This window comes from Aythya fuligula, chromosome 5 (genome assembly GCF_009819795.1).
Source record: "Aythya fuligula isolate bAytFul2 chromosome 5, bAytFul2.pri, whole genome shotgun sequence".
Classification (NCBI taxonomy): Eukaryota; Metazoa; Chordata; class Aves; order Anseriformes; family Anatidae; genus Aythya; species Aythya fuligula.
This window is the reverse complement of record NC_045563.1, coordinates 43,853,875-43,874,995: the sequence shown is the minus strand read 5'-3', so window position 1 is coordinate 43,874,995 and position 21,121 is coordinate 43,853,875. Positions and strand designations below refer to the sequence as shown.

General features: G+C 35.0%; 1 protein-coding gene across 2 annotated transcripts in view; it reads left to right on the top strand.

The window, feature by feature from the left end:
- The window catches only part of STRN3 (striatin 3), a 60,983-nt gene that overhangs the window by 11,165 nt on the left and 28,697 nt on the right, over positions 1-21,121 (top strand). For both annotated transcript variants that reach the window (XM_032189220.1, XM_032189221.1), the window contains exons 2-7: positions 8,608-8,711; positions 13,711-13,784; positions 15,084-15,165; positions 15,463-15,642; positions 16,074-16,206; positions 17,254-17,395. In XM_032189220.1, the coding sequence (XP_032045111.1) occupies positions 8,608-8,711; positions 13,711-13,784; positions 15,084-15,165; positions 15,463-15,642; positions 16,074-16,206; positions 17,254-17,395 (715 nt within the window). The remainder of the gene's footprint in view (positions 1-8,607; positions 8,712-13,710; positions 13,785-15,083; positions 15,166-15,462; positions 15,643-16,073; positions 16,207-17,253; positions 17,396-21,121) is intronic.

Sequence of the window (21,121 nt, the reverse complement as noted above, 5' to 3'; positions counted from 1 at the left end):
TGCACACCTAATGTACACGCATTTATAAGAATCAGCTTTTATGTCTGGGCAGAAAATTACTTGAAAAACTGGAGTGAGAAAATAGGGATTATTTTAGCATTACTTTGCATAGAACATTTTGTGAATAAACTGACATCTTTGGTGAGGCCAAATGTCTTCAAAATACTTTCTTTACTGGGATATCAAAGCAGAGAGAGCATTTGGGTGTTGACGAAAGCCAACTCTGATTTTTGTGCTATTACAAATATGGTGGCAGAGAACTGCTGGTTGGTTTAGTGAAGATGCTGACTAGAGACTAATATAGGAAGTATTTTGTGTTTAACTTTTGACATTGATGGACTTGATTTTAATCTATCAATATATGTAACTGAGGTTCTTGCACTTCTCTTTAGTCTATTGAAAGTGACTATATGTTGATATGTAGAACTATTTAATATTCTTTATTAACTTTTGTCTGTAGAAGTCGTATGAGCACTAACATCCGTATTTGTTGGGAATGCTGATGTGAAATGAATTAAAGTCCAGAAGCAAGTCAGTTATGAAAATAGATGTAGGGTTTTATTTTACATGACTTGATCTTCAGGCGGTACATACTAGAGGAAGGATGCTTATGTTTTCCAACAGACCTAATTGCAAAAAGAGCTTAGTTTATGTATATGAGTTTGATTTGTTTCTTGAGCTTTCTGTAACTCTTATTAGAAACATGACTGCCTCGGAGTCTTGGGGTTTCTGTTCAAACATGTTTAAGAGCTCATTGTACTTGCTAATAGCATGCAGTTACAAGGGTGATATATGGACCCTTCTTGGAGGAGGAGCTGTGTGAGCAGTAAGAAATACCAGTGCTGCTTACGTTTCTGTTAGCTATTTAGTTGTCTGACTGATGACATCTGATGTTTGAATGGAAAGGTGGTGTTTTCTCAGTGAAACTTTTGATACTGGTGGAGATAGAACAACTTGCAGGTAGAAATGAGGGATTTTTTTGGCTTTTCTGAGTGTGTTGTCTGGTTAGGCAATTTTGGGCCTGCAGGCGTTCCCATTGATTGTCAATGGATTAAAGAAATAATAAATTACGGCTGTTGATACCTTTCAGCTAAAAAAAGAATACGGAATCTTGGGTCTGCCTGGATTGCTGATGTTCTTGATGGTTTGCATGTCAAGTACAAAGCAAAGTGCGAACTTGGTAGCACAGGAGTTAAGATGTTCAAGTGCGGTGCCTGCGAAGTTCTCAGGTGTGTGGGGAGAAGGAGAGCTGGTGTGTGGGGACGTGTTCAGACACCTTGGCATGGAGCATTTTAGTAGTTCGGTATGTTATGTTATGTTGATGGTAACCAGGTTAACTTTATTTTTTCCTGAAATTGATTTGATCATTGAGTCTTGGTGCGTTGTGTTAGTTTCATGCATGGTGCGGCTGCTACATAGTGTGTTACTTAGTTATCTGTGCTCTCCTCTTCCCCTTATCTCCCAGCATTTCTGTGCATCTAGATGCACATGCTGCCTGCTTTCCCACTGCATCTTTCTCTGGGCCACCTGTCTTTCAAGTGGAACAGTGTTACATTTTAGTCTTTCAGGAGAATGCTGTGTGTAACAGTTTGTATCTATAATTTTAGAGGTTTTTGACTGTTCTTGGGACTTAATCAACTTTTTTTTTTTTATGTTATTCTGCTATTCCTAAATATCAAATTGATTAGGAGAGTGGCCATAAAAAGAATCCTTGAACAAGAAAAATGATTGCATGAATCATCTCAAGTAAGGAACAGTGACAGAATGGAGGTACGCTTAAGCTGTGTTTTAAGCTGCCACTTAAAAGTTTGACCACAAAATAGAAAAGGAGGAAACTTGAAGAGGCAAACGATGTGATACATATGGTGGGACAAAATAAAATTTACTACTCCTAAATTTGATCAATTGACCGATACATGAATTGGGTAAACTAGAGAAGAAGCAGTGGTACTAGGTGGGAAAAATACTGAAGATCTGCAAAAATTTTAACAATAGGGTTAGAAATGGAAAGCTAAATTTTCTGGAAGGTGTTCAAAGAAGCTGTTGGAACTTCATGGTAACCTGTCCCGTAGGGGAGAAAATAAAAAAAGGCAAGCTTTTGACTTTAAATGATCTGAGATAACATAGTGGTAGCAAAAACTAGGAAGGATATATTCAGGGAAGGATAGGATTTTGCAATCCTGGTTTCAGCTATACCCATTGCAAGGCAAAAGGGGACTTGCAGATGAGCAGATTCCCTTGTATCTGTCAATTATCATTAACTAAACAGATTCCTCTTTGGGATAAGCTGTATTTGTTCGTTTTGTTTTTTTTTTTTAATCTGGCACTCTTGTGGGAAAGTTGCTCAAGGATGTCACTTTTCTGATGGTTAGTATTTGCTTTTGAGAAATGATCGGGAAGTGATCAGATAGGTCTGAGGAAAGTATCAGTTGAAGATCAAGAAATGAACATCAGCTGAAATGAAAAAGGTCTATAAAAAAGGGAACCTTTAGGAAACATCTCCATATCATTACTACTGTAGGTACAGTAGTTACTGACCTCATATGTAACTCATTATTGACAAGGTTCCCCAGAAAATCGTTTTCCAATTCCTTTTTATTCTACAGAAACTTTAAACGTTTCAAATGTCTTTGAAACATGTATGATCCTGCTATAAACACCGGCACCTGCCTTACTGCACAGTTCCTTAGAGTAAGAATCTTACTAGAGTCTTTAATTTGCAAAATCAAGTCTGATTTGAAATGGAATTTATTTAATTTTTATTTAAAGTAGTGAAGGTCTTTCTTTAAAGTCCATTTGTTCTTCAAGATAGTTTAAGGATTAATTAAAATACAAAGATATCATCAGGTCCATATGGGTATACAGAAGCTCTTCTTAATGCATCAGGGTTTACATGTTCTTAATGCAGTAATGTTTCAAACTGTCTTTGTTGAAAATTGAGGGTGGAGGCTGTTCTCTCATGTTCCCTTTGCTTTTTGTGAATGAGAACTAGAACAGCAATAGCTGTACAGGTGTGTCAGCTCTTATATTGCTGCTATTAGTCAAGCCTTCCACCTCACTGGTATATTTTATTTTTCCAAAACCATTCTGCTTTATCTTCAGTGTAATAAACATCTAAGAATGAAGATTAATTTTTTGTGTGTAATTATATGATTCAAACAAAATACTAAAAAAAATAAAAATAATCTTACTATTGTTCTTAGCCTTGTGACATGCCCTAATAGGATAAGCACGCATTGATGTGCGCGCTGGTATGTATATTCAAGCTGCTTCAGTGTATTATGTTTCTTTCAGAAATATTGCAGGCCTTTCCTTCCTTCCTTCTGGAACTCTGAATGGGCTTTAGAAAAATGTGAGCATTGCGTTGCGGGTGGCGTTGCTTTACATGCAGTTGATTTATTTTCAAAACAATCTTTTTCTTCTCTTCTAGAGAGTTAAGTGTTTACAACTGATCTAGAAAGTAAGTATACCTACTTACCAGGTGTGTTCCTGGATTGGTGAATCCACTAGAGTTTGGTTGCCTGAATTATATAGAAAAGCGTTACTATTCCAACAGCACAAGATAAATTCTTCATAAAGTCATGCTTTACCAATTAATGCAGATTACTTGCCTCTTTTTCTCCATGATACATCTTAATAGGTTTGAGTTCTTAGATGGATATTTCAAGTGCTGTACATCAGGATTTATTAATACCGTAAGACTGTGAAACCCTATATATGTATTATTAAATTACCCTTAGGTTGCATATGCAATTTTACCTGCCCAAAACAATATAATAACTTCTCTCCCTTGTTCTCAATGGCTATGAGAAATATGTTTAATCAAGATAAACAGTTGTCCTTAAGTCAGGCTTTTCTGTGTGTTTGGAGCAACAAAAAGGATTTTTAATGAGCGCTGCTATTATGGGCAGTGCTGTGTGAAATGTAGAGCAGTTTTAAAACCACTCACATTTCTTTAAAAATGAAACAAAGCAAGATCTTCACTTTACTCCCAGAAAATATTTCTTCAAATTTTTCAATGGTCAACTTCGATGTGAAATACTGATTTTTGAATAAGTTGAAGTTATGTGGAAGTTCTCTGGCAAACTAAATGTTCTGGTATACTTGGATCAAACAGTGTAAGGGATGTGGAGCATGGGATGTGGATTGTCAGTGAAATGAGTGATTCATTCGTACATAGTTAAGGAAAATTTCAGTATTCCTGTTTGAGATCTTGGAGTTTATTTGTTGAAAGACTGTTGTCTGTTTATTGCTTGAAAAAATGAATACCCTTCCATCTGTAAAATCTAGTACAGGTTTGTCCAAAATGCAGCATTCTGTTAAAATAGAACTAAGTTTACCAAGTCTCTAATATTAGATGCTAGAATTCTAGCTTGTCTCCTTCCATATCTACATGTAGGTCCTGTAGTTATTTAACCTCAGCCAGTGCTTTTCCATGGGATCCATACCATTCAAGTAGTTGCTCCGTATTTCTTTTTAGCCTTGTATTTTGCCTTGCCTAGTATTAGGCTTTATTTCATGCATCCTTGCACAAATACAAAATATCTGCCACTCTGTTTCTAAGTACTCTCTGAATTCACTTTAATAATAAAATGCAGCGAATTCATGTGGTAGTACTCTTATTTACAGCTGAGGGGCCAAAGTGTAGAGGGAACACAGAGTTATCAAGTGTCCCTTATTTTTGTAGAAAAATAGCAGGTATCAGAGAGATGGGAAAATACCATAAATATGAAAATGAGCAGTCTGGTAGAACAGGGAGAGTCTGCCCTGAAGGAAGAGGCTTCTGAGCTTGTTTACAATGAAAGGATTTGAAGCACACTCCTATTGGGGGGAGTGGAGTCTAACACACATAACAATCATACGTAACTAAACGAAACTGGATTTTTTTAAAGCCATGTGAAAGCTATGTTTTTGCATACGGAACTATTGTTTTATACATGTTCTGTAAAATAATGTTTTTTTCCCCCTTGAGAAATGATTTTGCTAATACACTTCTTAAAATCCATTTTGATTGGATTTGTAATTTAGGAGAGACCGTACTCGTCTTCTCTGTTGCCTTGTCTCTCCCCTCTTTGTGGTTTTTGTGACCTGGACATGCAAGTTATGATTTTTGTGGTCAGTTTAGGCTCATCTGAGACCGTACTTTGGTATCCTGTTTGCATCCCTTGTGCTAGCCTAAGTACTCCCATGGCTGTTCAGAGTAGGATCAGGAAACTGATGTAATTCAGAACTGAGTAAAAAATAAATAGAATGATTTCCTCGTTAGGCTTAATGTATGGCAGCAAAAGCGGCAGTGTCAGCACAGTCGAGGGAACAGAAATACAAGCAGGAGGAGGATTGATCCTTACTATCGGCCTGAGGGCTTACAAATTGGTTAAAGGCAATGTAAAGAATCCTCTTGTAACTGGCAGGCAGGGAGGGAAGAGGAGTATCAAATTGTCCTGTCCTGTTTTTACTTTCCAATGTTAGTGCCAGTCAATCCTTAATCACCAGAATGGCTATAAATTGTATCAAATTCCTCTCAAAAGAAAGGAATGTCTAAAGATTGAGAAAGCTGTATTATGTAGAGAGCATTTTTTCAGTGTTTGTATGGAACTTAAAATTAGAACAACAACTGAGGGAGATGGGTCTGTTTACTGCATCTTCTTTTTTTTTTTTTTTTTATTGAACCTGAGATTTACTGCTTCTCAAAGAAATCAGGGTTGGGAAATTGTATGTTAATTCTTGGGGCTCAACGTCATGCAAAATGTCTAGTAATAGCTTTGACAACCCTCATTCCTCAATTGAAGACCTGAGGAAACAAGTTAATTATTACAACACCTACAGCAAACCTGCAGTAAATCCTACCCTTGGTTTCATATTGAAGGTCTCCATGTCTAACAATCTTCCTAAAGCCTAAATTCATTTCCTCTATTTCTAAACATCTAACTATTAACTTCTGCAGAGATAGCTTCAATTAGGTTTAAGCCATGTGACAGTCACAAGGGGGGTGAGTCCCTAGGCCAGCTACATGTGTGTATAAACAATAGGAAGTGGTGCCAAAAGACGTCTGCCAATGCTGACAAAAATGACGAAGATTATGGAGAGCATTCCTTTGCCAGCCTTTCTGCTCAACCTTTCGGACCCTGTGAAGACTGCTACAAATGTTATTGTATATTAAAGATTTTTTCAAGCCTTTTATAAGGCTGGTTTTATCTGATAAGTACAAAGACTCAATTCTTTGTGGCCAAGTATCCAGAAGTGCTTCCAGAAGAAGGAAGTAGTTTGGCTGTGACCATTTTGGAGGCTTATGCCTCTCTCTGTGTGTGGTCGTGGTTAATTTATTTTCATCTCTGTGGTCTGCAAACTGAGGATGAAGTAAAGTCCGACAGTTGCAGCTGGCAGCTAAGCTAAGATCTGTCAAATAGTTCCAACAGGATGCTCAGGATGCTAGGCAAAGACAGATGACTGAGGGAAGGGTTGAAGACCATCACTTACAGAAGACCTGAATTTTGGAAGGAGTTGAATACTACATTAGAGTTAAAGAGCTTAAAAGCATTTGTGGCTGTAGTTAAATGATAATTGAAGTACTTATTCCTGTTTTTTTCATCAAGAGTCTGTGTATGCAGTAATTTCCTAATGTTTGAAGTATGGTGGTGAGCATATATGCAAGTAACATACTAGCCTTATAAAATTGCTTTTATAACCACTTTGTGGACTTCTGTATTTATGTATAAGGGTATTGTTTACTTACAAGCTTTTGTTATCATTGACTAATGGAAATTAGGATAACAGGTTGGGCTTGCGGAATTGTTTGGCCATTTGCTGCCTCAGGTACTAGGGGTTGTAAATGGCCTTCTGAAGAAAATGCTAATTATGTACAATTAACTTTCTGTTGGATTAGTCAGTTTTTGCACTGCTTTTAAAATCTAAATAACATAATTTTGTATAGTTGTTGGGTTTGCTCAGCTCCTTCGTGCCTTTCCAGTGGGAGACTGCTATTTAAAATAGCTGATTCTTGATCTTTCTCCAACTTCTCTCTTAAAATATCTGTGCAGGAGTCATTATAAAGTCTGCATTTATTTTTAATTCTCCATTACCTTGCAGTGTTGTCGGGTGCTTTACTTTTTCTTGCAAAGCGGCAGTATTTAGTCAAGGGTGTTCTCACAACAAAACTTGTAACTCACTCATAACCGCATCGTTCTCACTAGGCTTTCAAATTTTAATTGGTTAACTTATAAGCTAGTGCAAGGTGAAGAAACATATTTTAATTGGGTTTACCATTAAGTAAAAGGCAATAGGGGCTAAAATCAGGACTGCACTGATGTGTGAAACTTTCTACTGTGATATCACAGGAGCAATGCAGGAATGCTGTAATCTCGGTTAGACTGTCACAGTCTCTAACCACTGAGAGCAGTGAAAGGTACAGCCACTCCCTTTAAAAAAATCTCTTAGGTCTTAAATAATAATGAAATTGCGTCATTGATCTTAACCTCTGCAGCACAATGTTGTTGCTTCTTTACTCTTCTTAATTCTATTTTTGTTGTCTCTTTTCTTCCAAGCAAATACACTATTGAATCTCGTTTCAAGTTAGCTACCCAATGATTTTAGTCAGTTGGAAGTCATGACAAGGACAAATGAGTATGTGGTTTCCCATAAGGATAGCCAGTCTAGTAATATCATTCACTCTTTGGTTTTGTATTCAAATTGCAAATTTTCTGGTCTTCCTTAGAGTTTTGAATTCCAAAAAGGCAAAGCATAAGCTCTTTCACTTTATAGTGAGATTATTTTTTTCTCTCAACAAACTACCTTTTATTTTTTTTTTCAGCTAGTTTAAAGCTCTCTGCTAGACTTTTTGCACTGGTCGAGATAGCTAGTTTATTTTACTGGGTATAATCTTGTCTGCTAGGTTAGCAGACAAGTTGAAGCTTCATTGTTTCTTTGTACTTCAGGAAGTTAATTTGCTTGAAAAAACAAACAAACAAACACCAAGAAATATTCAAATATATTCTGCTCCATATAGAATGACATAGTAAAAACAATTCTGTCATGATATTCTGACTTTCAGCTGTGTTCAGTAGCCACTAGAATTTGAATTTGTAGAAGAGTTGCTTTCTGTAGAACTGATTTGCAAATTCTGTATTTTAATTCTTATATCCATTTGTTATATTTCTTGAAGTGTTTAATATATATTATATATTATCATTAAAAAATAAAAGGCTTAAAAGTATGTTCTATGTCTATTTTAATAGGGCTTTGCATTCAGAAGAAAATGTATAAAATAAAAGATGCTAACAGTGCAGTAACAACAAAAATGTGTACATTTATTAAAATGTTTTCAAATGGTTCTTGTTTGTGCCTTCTTCTGCAGTTACTATACTATGTAATACACTGTATTTCAATGTAAAAAAGCAATACTTGTGCATTAATAATCAACATTGAATCTCTTGGGAAGAAATACTAATGAGATACTAATGAAATAGAAATGACTAACTAAAGTGACTCATTGAAAGTAAAATAAAAATGTTTTTGACCATTCTTCCAAGCCAGACTTGATTGCTTCGTTTTGTTTTGGTAACAAAATGAAATAAAATAAGTTATCCTTTTTCTTTTTTTTTGTATTTTCAGGCTCGGATAGCATTTTTACAAGGGGAAAGAAAGGGTCAAGAAAATCTGAAGAAAGATTTAGTGAGAAGAATAAAAATGTTAGAATATGCATTAAAACAAGAAAGGTAGGTACACACGTTTAAGTTTTTATCTGACCTGGAAGACTTTGCAGACTAGGAGGGGTTCCTTCACTTTATTTAAACTGTAGAATCATCTAATAAGGATAGTTACTTTATGTACACTGTATTTATGGTTGGTTGCCTTTACATTAAGGGTTTTTGATAATTATTGAAAAATACTCTTGAAAGTGAATTGCCTAGTACCGTTCTTGTCTCTCTTTTTTTCCTGATGAAGTTTAGTCGCTGCTATAAGAAATTCCCCACATTTTAAAGTTGTTTGTTCTTGTATCTTAATCCCAGCAAGTTCAAATTGAACCGATTCTCTTTTTCCGAGTTAAAGAACAATTGCATGCTAAGTAAGACCGAACCAAGTAAGAGTAGTTCTTCCTAAAATGCTTACACCTTATTACTATGCCTTTACCTATTCTCCAGTGGTATTGAACTATAAAATATTAAAAATATCTGTCTCTGTGTTCTTTACAACTGTTTTGTATGCGTTGCATGATGAAAGCCATATTTTGTGGCAGAAAAGAATCCTTTGGAATTTAGTACTGATAATATCAATAAATCACTTTGACTTAATATCAAAGTACTGATATATCATGTGGTAAATGCTAGAATTTCTAGTTTCAGTATGTTTTCTGTAGCACTAATGTAATTAAATACTCCATTCAGTCCACCCAGGGTAATGTCCTTCAGAACTACAAACTCTCCTGTTGGCTAACTGCTTAGTTGGCCAAAATTAGTTCTTCATTTTGTACTAAGCAGACAATCTTGTCATGCATGTTCCTATACTTTCAGTAGTGAACTTGATTCTTAAATCTCATTTTATCTTGTTCTTAAGAAGTACCAGAATCCAATGGTGTAAACTTCTTAAGGGTCAGGCAACAAAATTGTCAGCTTTTGTGTATTTGGTTTGTGGAGAATATTCTTGCCAGTATAAACTAAAAAATGTCTAGGTGAGGCCTAGCTGTATTTACTACGAAATTTGAAGTCAGTTGTCTGAGAGTATGCCTTAATATATTCTACATTGTGAATTAGTACTATAAATAACTAACTATAGCGTAGAAATAACTGAATAGTTGGGCTCTTTTTAAAAGTTAGTGTTTTGGCAAGGATGGCTACATGCTTTTTAATGAAACATGCAATACAGAGGTGTACTTCAGAAAATGGTGTGGGTTTATATGGCAAGTCATACCACCACATTGTGTGTTTTAGTTCATGGGTGAGGTAATAAGGTGCCAAGGAGCTACTTTATATGGCCCTATTCTCAGGGTAGAATGGAACTCAAGCTTTCCAACCAGTATTAAGACTAAAAGCTATATTGTGAAGTCATACAGGTAATGTGCAAGTGACTCTGGATTCGAGACAGATGAGAAGTGTGCAGTATTGGGTGGGCAGTGCACTCTTCCATTAAAAGAACATTGAACAGTTGAAGGAGAACAGTTTGGTTTTTTGGGCAGTGATAACCTCTTTGAATGGTGCACAGGGAGACTTTCTGCAAATGCCCATTTTAAGGTCATGGGGATTATCTACTTAATAAGATAAATCAAAGGCAGTTAATTACAGCCAGTGTGTGAAAACATCATACAACAGAACGCGGAATATGAAAATAAATGGTATTGGTGGAATCCCATTGATGTTTTCCCTTGAAATGCAACTAACTTTATAGTTTGACTTGCCATGACATTCCAAAATTCATCTGATGAATGAGAAATTTATAATCATGTGTACAACAGAAGCAGAACAGAAATGTACAGTTCACTTTAGCTCTTGTGGTTGCTGGGTACGAGCCAATGCTGCATACTTTTCAAGAGGAAAATCCTTGCTTAAGTCCCAACCAGAAAGACATGTCATGAAGATTTGCTAAAAACAGGAACTGTAACTCCAGGGTTGATTGGTCAATGTGTGGGAGGCAATGAGGAAGCTGTCTGTAACTTTTTGCTACTCATGCTCAGTAGTTGGAGGAGATCTAATTGCCGAGATATGATGGATTGACTAAGGAAAGCAAACAAGTACTAACTTGTTACACTGTCATTCTTGAATGATACAGTTAGTCTTTGTTGTTGCACTGAATGAGGAGTTCAAGATGATAGGGGTTATTTTATTTTCTTGCCATTGGTGTTCTGCATGGTGGACCCCAACTAATGACAAGCCCCAAGATTAAAAAATAAATAAATAAAATAAATAAATTGGAAAATTCTGATCTGGAGATCACTGGAGATTGGTATTGCACCTGATTTTCCCTCCAAGCCTTTTTCCTCCTCTTCTAATGCTAACTCCCCAATGCTGTCAGAGAGTTTTAGGCAGTGGAATGTCAGATTATAGGGAGTCTGGAAAAAAATACTCGTTCACATCATGATGAATATCATGGTTTTTCAGACAAAGGGCATGGAACAGGACATCAGTATGTAAAGTTCAATAAAATGCAGTAGTATTCACAAAATAGTTTGATATTTCTGTTTTTTATTTTTAAGTATATAACAGGTGTGGTAATGTTTTAGAGACGTTAAATGGTGCTTGTTATTTCAACTTCCTTGAATATTTAGGGTCAGTTCTTTGTGGCTTTTATTTTTTGGTAACAAAATCATGCCCTAGATGATTGTATGTGTGTGTTTCTAGCTAGTCTATATGTCTTTACAGTGCTCTATGGTTATAGCTAGACTTTATGTGGCTCATATTCTGAGCCACTGTGCTCTAAACTTCAGTAATGTGCTTAAATTGAAAAGACTTCAGGAGATGATAAAAACTACCTATATTTTGACTTGCTGGTGTTTGGATTTGAGTTGGTTTGTTTCCTTGCAATTGAGTGGTAGAATTCAACAGCTAAATAGCAGCAAGCAGTTAAATCCACTTTACAGGCATTCTTCTCTTAATTTCTTCACTCACGGAAACCTAGCCTTAAAAGAATAGCAAGGCAATACTCAAAAGATGCCTCTTGGAGAATTCAATTATTGTGTGGTGTGGGGTGGGGATTAATGTCACTGACTCATGAACAACAATGCAGCTTTTTAGTGATTTTTAAGATACGTAATGATTTAGCCTTGTTTGTATGGAAAATATGGAGGGGACTTTCTTACTATAAAACTGAAGTTGAGTATCAAATCTGTTGTGAAAGACTTAATTGATCTCATTATGTGCAGCAATATTTTGGCTTATTTGTAGTGGGTAGTCATTGGTATATTTTTAGATCAAATACCTCATTATCTTTTGTAACGAACAGAGCAGAATTTTAGCTGTGCTTTGAAACTGAAGCTCCAAAATGGACCAACTCCTCATAAATAGTATTGACAATGGCTCTGAATTTAATAAATTTAGGTTGGATTTTTAATTACAGTGCTTTGTTGACTTCAGGTATGAGTTGGGAGTAGACATTTGTTCTGCTATATTGATCTTCAAAATTTCTTATTTTCATGTACAGTACTTTCTAGGACACACAGATCATAGTCTGTACACATTATCTGAAAAGCCTGGTGGTACATTACCCTATTGCAATGTGGAACAAAGCTTAGTCTCTCAGTTTGGAGAGAGCACCTAGTGTTGACAGCCTTACTAGTGGATGGATGAAATGTGTTCTAACTAATAAATTCAAAGTTGCGTTTGTATTTAATTGGCAGTCAGTCAAATTCAGGTCACTCATGTACTGCCTCTTCAGGAACCATACAATTTTTCAGTTGCAGTGTCATTGCTAGGAAATGCAGGATTTTCTTGCTACCAAGGGTCAATAGTGCCATCTACTGATAGTTTGTTAATGAGACTGCTCCTAATTGCCTGCAGTTCTGTCAGAAACTTACGTAATTTAGAAGGAAGTCTCCTATACTATCCATTATGTCAGGCAGCATTTGAGAAGAACTTGAATTTGGAAAAAAAAAAAAAAATCTAGCAGTTGCTCAGTCATTCAAAAAGAAAATTTGTTGGGAATCCTTGGTTTTGTCTAGCACATTTCAGTGTGTATCTTTTCTCAGGAAGCTTTAGTGTCTTCATATTTGGGAGTAGTCTTTAAAATTGGTGGGAACTGGATGTGGTTCACTTACTTTGAAAACTTGAGTCAAATGCTAAATTTAGAAGTATAAAGATAGCTGTATTTCTCTATACGTGAATAGAAACATTTTTTTTTTAATGTGGCTGATAACTTTCTACCAGAGTTTTTTCACATCTAGATCTTTTTTCCTGAGATTTTAAGATTTTTTTTTTAGGGGATTTATGAAGCAAAGAGTTCAGACATATTACTGTGCATGTAATATTCTTGGAGGTAAAGGGACTTGAAGACTTGTGGTAGGCACCCTGCACGTAGAACGTGATTTGGAAGTCTCACGCATTCCTGTGTGGAAAAGCATCACCAAGTGATTTTTAAAAAATAATGTAAAAGCAAAGATCAAAGGGCTGAGAGATCAGGAGATAAGAAGCAGTGAGGCATGCTTGCATAGGTGGATTGAGCAGCATAGGAAGCAAAGCTTTAAGTCAGTGAAGAAGAGAAAAACAGTAAGAGAATCTGTGATAAGGAAGGTTAGCATGGGGGAAAAATACCTGTTGTGCCAAGGCAGGGCAGGAGAAAAATTGAAAAGGAAATTGAAGGTGGCAAATAGGCAGGGATCCCAAATGTGACATTCATTCATCATAGGATGATTGATTAACTGTGACAAGTGATGAAATTATCCCTGATAAATAATTGAAGCTACTGGTTTTCTGAAGGTTCTTGTGGCAGTTAATGTACGGTATTTGTTGTTTAGTTTGTTTGTTGTTAATAAAAACTAAAAATACATATATTGGAGAACATACTAAATACCTATATATTGTCTGGTAATCATGAGTTAACTGTGAAAAGGTTATCTGAAAATTGCAATCTTGAAAGACTAGAATTGTATGTTACTGTAATGATCACAACAGCTTTATTTTGATTAGTGGTGTTATGTTAACATGGTTGTTTTAAAAGGGAATAGTAAAATATTTTGAGTTGATAAAAGTATTGTATGCCAATTTGTTAATTATTTCCATGCTTTTCCAGGGCAAAATATCATAAATTAAAATATGGCACAGAATTGAACCAAGGTGACTTGAAAATGCCAACTTTTGAATCAGGTAACTTTTCTGACAACAGCCTGCTTTAGTATAATTTGTTCTACATAAATTGTTCTAGATTTTTTTTTTTTTATTTATCGCAATTTTCACTCATTTTTTCCCCATTCAAGTACATTATAGAGAAAATACTTGGAAAGGTTTTATGTTGGGTCAATATTTTTATCTCTAAATCAAAATGAAATTTTTCTTTTTTCTTCTTTTCTTTTCTGAAACAGCTCTGAAAATCAAAGTTTTAAATGGTTGCACAATTCCTTAATCAGCTGCTGCTTCTCTTCTTAGATATCTCTTGTTGAAGGATTTAATGTTTTACACCGGTGTGACATCCATTTAGAAGGAAAGCATAAGTGCAGAATAAATACTAGAAATACTTCTGGTGTTGATGCTGTTATAGGATGATAGTTTTTAAAGTATGAGGAAAAAAAAATACTGTATTGTCCTGGAAAATGTTGAGTCTATGTTTTTCCCTTAAATGAAGGGAGAATGTTCTAAGAGGAAAAATAAGCTTGCCTTTTTGCACCCTGGAGTGCTTGTGATTTTACGACGCTGATAAGAAGTTGATCATAACAGTTTTGCTCTTCACAGTATTGCTTATAGAGAATTTTTCATAATTGCACTAACTAATAAGCAGAATTGAATGTGGCTTCTATTGAAATGTAGGTCTTCTGCAAAGTGGCATTGTTGGCCTGTATTTTAGTAGTGTGCTTCAGAAGTGTCACATTAATTCTTAAGCCTTTAATTTGTCCCATGTTTTATAGTCTCTGCCATAGTAGGTGCAGTGGGTTCTAAATTTTTTGTTGATAGGCTCATGGAATTTGTGTTAAACTTGACATGTTTTCTCCAAATGCTAATGTGTAACTTCATTTTTGTCTTTTATTCTTCTACTCTTTTAACTGTATTTTGCTTTAGTGTTTTCCAAGTCACTTTCTAATCCTCTCAGCTTTGTGGAAGAGATACACTTCTCTCATTAACATTTCTTAGCTTCAGTCAGTTGGGGCCCGACTTTCTTCTGTGTCCATGTTAAATACTTCTTCAGTTCCTTTATTCCAAGTAGAGGATTAGAATTTGTGAACTCATTTAATTCTGTTAAATTATTTGCTTTATTCTTTAACAAATAATTAAGGAGGAAAAAGGTATTTTAATTTAAAAAAAATGCTTTAAAATAGATGCCACCCTATGCAGGTTTAAGATTTGCTTTTAGTTTCACTGGTGTCTCGTAAAAAGCTGAATTAAAAAACAAAACAAAACAAAAACAAACAAACAAACAAAACCCTAACCACTAAATATGACACTATCTTTCAGAAGAAACCAAAGATACGGAGGTTCCTGCAGTACCTCAAAATAGCCAACTGACCTGGAAGCAAGGCAGACAATTACTAAGACAGTAAGTAGTGTTGTTGGAATATTGGTGTATTCAAACTGTTTTCTGAAGTCTTATGAGCTGTGTATATGCTTACTCTTTGATACTGGGTAATTGAGGTGGGCAGATGATTTTGTCATACAGAGTTTATAGGCTTGACCTTTAAGCAATATAGATTGAGCTTTTCCATGTGAGATGGATGGAGAAGAAGTTTATTTTAAAATAAATGCCACTATAATACATTTTACAGAAAGAGTTGATACTGATTTATTTCCTTTTCCCTCAAATGTGCTTTGCTCTTTTTCCTGTTAATGTGTATAGGTATCTGCAGGAAGTAGGTTATACAGATACGATATTGGATGTACGCTCCCAGCGGGTCAGGTCTTTGCTTGGCCTCTCCAATTCAGAAACAAATGGTTCAGTAGAGACAAAGAACTTAGAACAGATTCTCAATGGGGGTGAATCTCCTTCATCAAAACAAAAGGGACAGGAAATCAAAAGGTAAGTGAAGAGGTGAGAAATGCATGAAGTTACAGTTTATTCTACATGGTCATTTTAATGTACTGGTCAGTTCACATTGAATTTCAGACTCTGAAGGCTCTGAAACCTGTGAGTGTAGCCTGACTACAAATGGTTTTGAACTTAAGTAAAATTGATTCTAAGTCTTTTGTAGAAAATATATAGGGTTATACGACATAAATTTATCTTCAATACCACTTTGGAATTTATTATTTTAAGGAAAGATACCGATGAGTGTTGCAGAGTGAACAATTGGATAGTGATATAAACTTATCCATGCAACAATTCATTGTTGTGCTTGTTTTAAAATTCTGAAGCTATTAAGTCAGGTAGCAATTTAATTTAATCTGACTAATGTTCTAAAATCTCTCGAGCAAGTAAATGTCTCCCTGTTCATGTTTTTATTTTTCTAGGAATTCTGGTGATGTTCTGGAAACATTTAACTTCTTAGAAAATGCAGATGATAGCGATGAAGAAGAGGAGAGTGACATGATAGAAGATATTGCAGAAGGAAAAGAAAAGCACCGGATAAATAAGAAACATAAAGTAAAATACTTTTTTAAAATACTGCTTTGTATGCATAAATGTCTTTTTAAAAAGGGAAATCTTTTTCCTTTTTTCCCCCAGACAGTTATAAGTATGTCATGTTTTTTTATTGCTGTGCTAGAAGATTCTCCCTGTCACCAGGGTTTCTTTATGCAAAGAGGTTGATTTAGGACCACTGTACTGACAGTTTTATTATGTTTTGCTCAGCAGAGAATTCCACAGTATGATGGTGCCTTTGGCTGTGTTGAATTTTCATAAAAAGCTAGAAACGTTAGCTCAGCTTGATGCAAGTCTCAATCTCCTAACTTGACTTGTCAGGAAGGGTTTTACACACTTTTAATATTCATTTATACTTCTGGTAAATAGATAAATCAAAATACTGGTTAAATCTTTTTTCTTCTAGGGCAGTAGGTAGTCTGATAAACATATAATCTAGTAAGTAAATCACTAAAGCATTTATGAAGACAGTGCAGTTATACTTTGACTCTTGACAAAGCTTGTTTTTTATTAAAAAGTAATAACTGAAAGATTGTTTACCTTTGTAAATATTGTGTCCTTATGCAAAAGTATATTGCCCAAGTCTTAGAGAAACACAGCCTCACATGGAAATTTTCTTTACCTGCAGAATGAAAGAAAATGTTTCAATGATGCCTTAGCAGGGAGTTATAAAGCTTCTCTAGAAATCTGTTAATATTGCAAGAAAATCAACAACAGTTTCTGGTTGAGACCTTTTAAATCAAAAACAAAGTCATGGATGTACTTGTTTGTTGCTGAACTTTGTGTCAGTGCTCTTTTCCCTTCTAATGATCACTAGGCTGTGCTGTTTTTTTTTTTGTTGTTTTGTTTTGTTTTGTTTTTTGTTTTTTTTATTGTAAGCAGCTCTACTTCTGATTAGATTTAAGTATCTTTTTCTGCATTTTATGTTGGAAAGTGTTTTCCTATGCAATAAGTCTTCAGTGAGAGTAATCTATATAATTTCTAAGTTAAATATTTGAGTATGAAAAAGGTTCATGGTTCAAACACAAAGTTTTTTTAATCTGTTTTCAGATTGGTAATGAAGGTTTAGCTGCAGACCTTACAGATGACCCTGATACTGAAGAAGCTTTGAAAGAATTTGATTTTTTAGTAACAGCTGAAGATGGTGAGGGAGCTGGAGAAGCCCGAAGTTCAGGAGATGGAACAGAGTGGGGTAAGATGCCAGCAAAAGAATGTACAAAATAAAGGAAAACTTGTTCGTGACATCATATTAGTGTTGCAGTCTATGCTAAGGTGGTGTGGATGTGTGGGTGATTGTGATGGTCAGATACTGGTGATTATATAATAGTATATTGGATGCTGAAATTTTCGTATCTATTTACTATTGCAGTTGCCAGAAATTCAGTTCTAGTTATGTTTAACATTTTGGTTTAATTTTCAGAAAATTTCCCCCCAAATACATATATTTTCTCGTTTGAATAGGGAGGACTAGGGTACTGAATATATATTTTTTTCTATAACTGAGTTAAGTTGGCTTTCAAATCTGGATAGTTTTTGTTTCTTTCTGATAGGGAGCTTTAAAGTTTCTGTTCTCAAGTTAAATGAATTTCTTCGGTGTGCTTGCAAAAATGGAGATGGGTGTATTTAGATTTTTTGACTGAGATCTTTTTTAGATGTTACTGCTAATGTAACTTCCATTAGTAGAATCAAAAACAAACAAAAACCAACCACAACCTTTTATACTAGCCCAACTTTTTATTTACTTACTTTAATTTAGAGTGCATAATAAAATTAAGCAGATTCAGTGTGAAACAAAGCAAAATTAGTTAAGAACTTTCAGAAGAAACTCTTCAGAACTCTTAGAGCCTACACGTTTCAAAAGAAGAAACTGAAAGAGGGAGAAAACTTGGGTTGGAAAAAGAATTAGTAAAGAACAGTCATTCACATTTGTCCTGCAATGGGGAATTGACAGTTTCTGATCTGTCATAAACAATTTTGTCATTTCATGCTCTAAGTCTCTAACTGTAAAGCCAAGAAGTGCCACTAGATTCTCCTATTTGACCATTTTATGCTATTGAGACAGTGAATTTGTTGTACTTGTGAAATATAAACACATACAGAAATCAAAATACTGACACATCTAATCTGGATTATGCAGGTACCAAGGATTAGTAAGTGTTCTGTCTTGGAAATTAGTATCAGTGTTAGTCACCTTTAATTTATTTTTTTTTAAGCTCTAATTTCTAGCTAGAAGATGAAGCCAGGTAAACTAACCTTTCGTTTTGGTAATAACTACCTAGATTTAGAAGTGTTGTAGTTGGCTGGTGTTGTTCCCCTTTTAAGGCTATGTTTTTTGAGTAGTTTTTTAGTCATCTTTTTATTTAGCCAAGAGGGCAGATTCCTGAGTAGGCCGTGAAGCAAAGGTTCTGATTGAATTTGCAACTTCCCTTTAAATATTGAATGTTGCAGGAAGTTCTGGTTCTAGAATTAGTCTCACCGCTGTTGTATATAGAAGGAAAGATGACTTGATGCCTTAATTCATGAAAAGAGTTATTGATTTTGTCACAGCATACTGCTGAAATTTAGTATACTAGTTTGTCCATTTCAGTTCCAAGTATCTGCTTTCCAAGCCTGTTATATCTCTGTCGTTTTTAGTCAGATACCCAGAGTGCTGGGGTTCTAATTTAGTTGAAATGCTGACATTGCAAGACAAAAATTTTCCAGCTTGTTTTCAAGGAGTTGAATTGCTGTCCCAAACTTTAAATAAATAAAAGAAACCTATTTAAAAATCAAATTGACCCACAGTGCTTTTCAGAGAGCAGTTGTGAAGTGTCTTTTATTATAGTGTAAGTGAACCCACAGGAAGCAAGGCAGAGCATTTCAGGAGTTCGTGGGCACTTGTGACAGCTTTTTTCTGACTAGTTTAACCACAATAATTCTGTTGCTATCAAACCCCTCAAGTCTGAGGCAAGGAAGGAGGAAATGCACATAAACCTACTTCCATCTTAAAAAGGACATATTCTACATTTTGCCCCATTAAAAAAATCCATAAGTTTTATAGTTTGTACTAACTCACTATTTAAGTGAATCAGAAGACTTGCTTGTAACTGCATGTCAGTGATTTTAATACAGCTGTTATTTCCTTTAACAGCTGCTTAATGATACAGTCTATCAGGTCTTGGGATTCTGTCGCTTCTTTAAAGATCACTGTGCAAATTTGAAACACTTAAAGACTATGTTTTTATTATCTATCAAAACACTTCAAGTGCTGTCGCACTTAAATGCCTTCTAAAAATGATAGGTTGCCTGAACCTATCCCTATTACAGCCTGTCCAATTATTTTGAACTCTATGAAACTGGTATTATTTGAAATCTCAAGGCTAATCCATAGATTTATTTATTCATTTATTAGAACTTCATTGAAATAAATACTTGTCATTCCTTTCTAAACAATTGTACCAACCACCAATTTTAGTATTTCAGTTACGATTCATTCTTCTCTTTCGGAATGTGAATAGTTGCTCACTTCTATTCTCAGCTTTTTTCTTCCTGTTTCACTCTTCCCTGTCAGTGGCATCGCCCTATCATTTCTTACTCTTGTGAGGATTTGGGCTCTCTGATAAAAATGTAAAGAACCAATGTTTTCTTTATGCATTCATTTAATACACGCAAATCAAACTTCTGATGTTTAGACTCTAGACCTATTGCCCAGTCTTGCTTTATTGTTACTTTCAAAGCTTAATTATCCAAGTACTACTTGCAAATAACTCCAAGTATGCTAAAATTTTTCATCACAAATTTGATATTTGTGCTATTAGAGACTTCTGAAAAGCAGCCAGACACCGAGTGTGGAAGTTGTTTTTTTCTTCGTATAATACAGCTTCTTATGAGCACACTCTCTTTTATGAATACCTCATTTAATATACTTGGAGTCTTAAGTTTTTTTCAGGTATTGTGATATAAAATCTTACAAAATGTGACATGTTATTAGGAGCAGTTCATCTTCAAAATACTGAAAGATGAGAAAATTCAAGTGATATTAAAATATTAATGTATACAGTACATTCAAAAATGAATGTATGTTTCCAGATTAAAAATTTAGAAATGCTTTGTGGTGAAACAGTATCAAGAAAAAGCTGCATATGTAAGTTCTGTTCCCTTGAGCAAACACGAATAAAAGAGATGTTATGTGTTGTTGCATAGTATGTCAGGTATTACAAATGTTATGTATCATGTAGTCTTTTTATCCTACTTGTGATTTTTGTTTACCTTGTTCACTGATTTTTTTTTTCTCTATGCAACACAGAAATTCTGTTCCCTGGTGGAGCATGACTCGGAGAATTACCGCCTGTGCCCAGAATTCTGGGTGGCAGAGTGACTGGAATTCAGAGTCTCCTGGGTCATTTTTTAAAATAGGATTTCTTTTTCCTCTTCAATTTTTTCTCCATTAAATGGTATTGACTAGTAGTCATCCTGGATCTTCTGCACAGTCCTCGTGTCAATTTAGTATGAATTAAAACCACCACAGGCAATTTGAGGAAGTTCAGTACTAGAGGAGATTTATGGAAGAGTCTAGTTATGTTACTTTGTTCTGAAATATGCAGGCATTACTGAGAGAAATACTTTAATATTTTCCTTAGAATCTTCTTTGAAATTAATTTCAGAGCTTTGCTGATTAATCTGAGGTAGTATTTTAACTAGTTTTCTATTTCTGACCTACATTTCAGTAGCCAATGACATTGTTTTGAAGTATTAATGCCTGCAGACATTAGTTTTTCCTGCTCTCTGAATGAGCCCAGTTCCTTTAAATTTTTTGATTACTCACTTTTTTTTTCTTGATCTTCAGACATTTTCCAAACTTTCAGTGTGGTGCAGACTAGGGATATTGCTTCAATTTTGTCAGCACCATCACTGAATTATTTGTATTCCTGGTTTAATA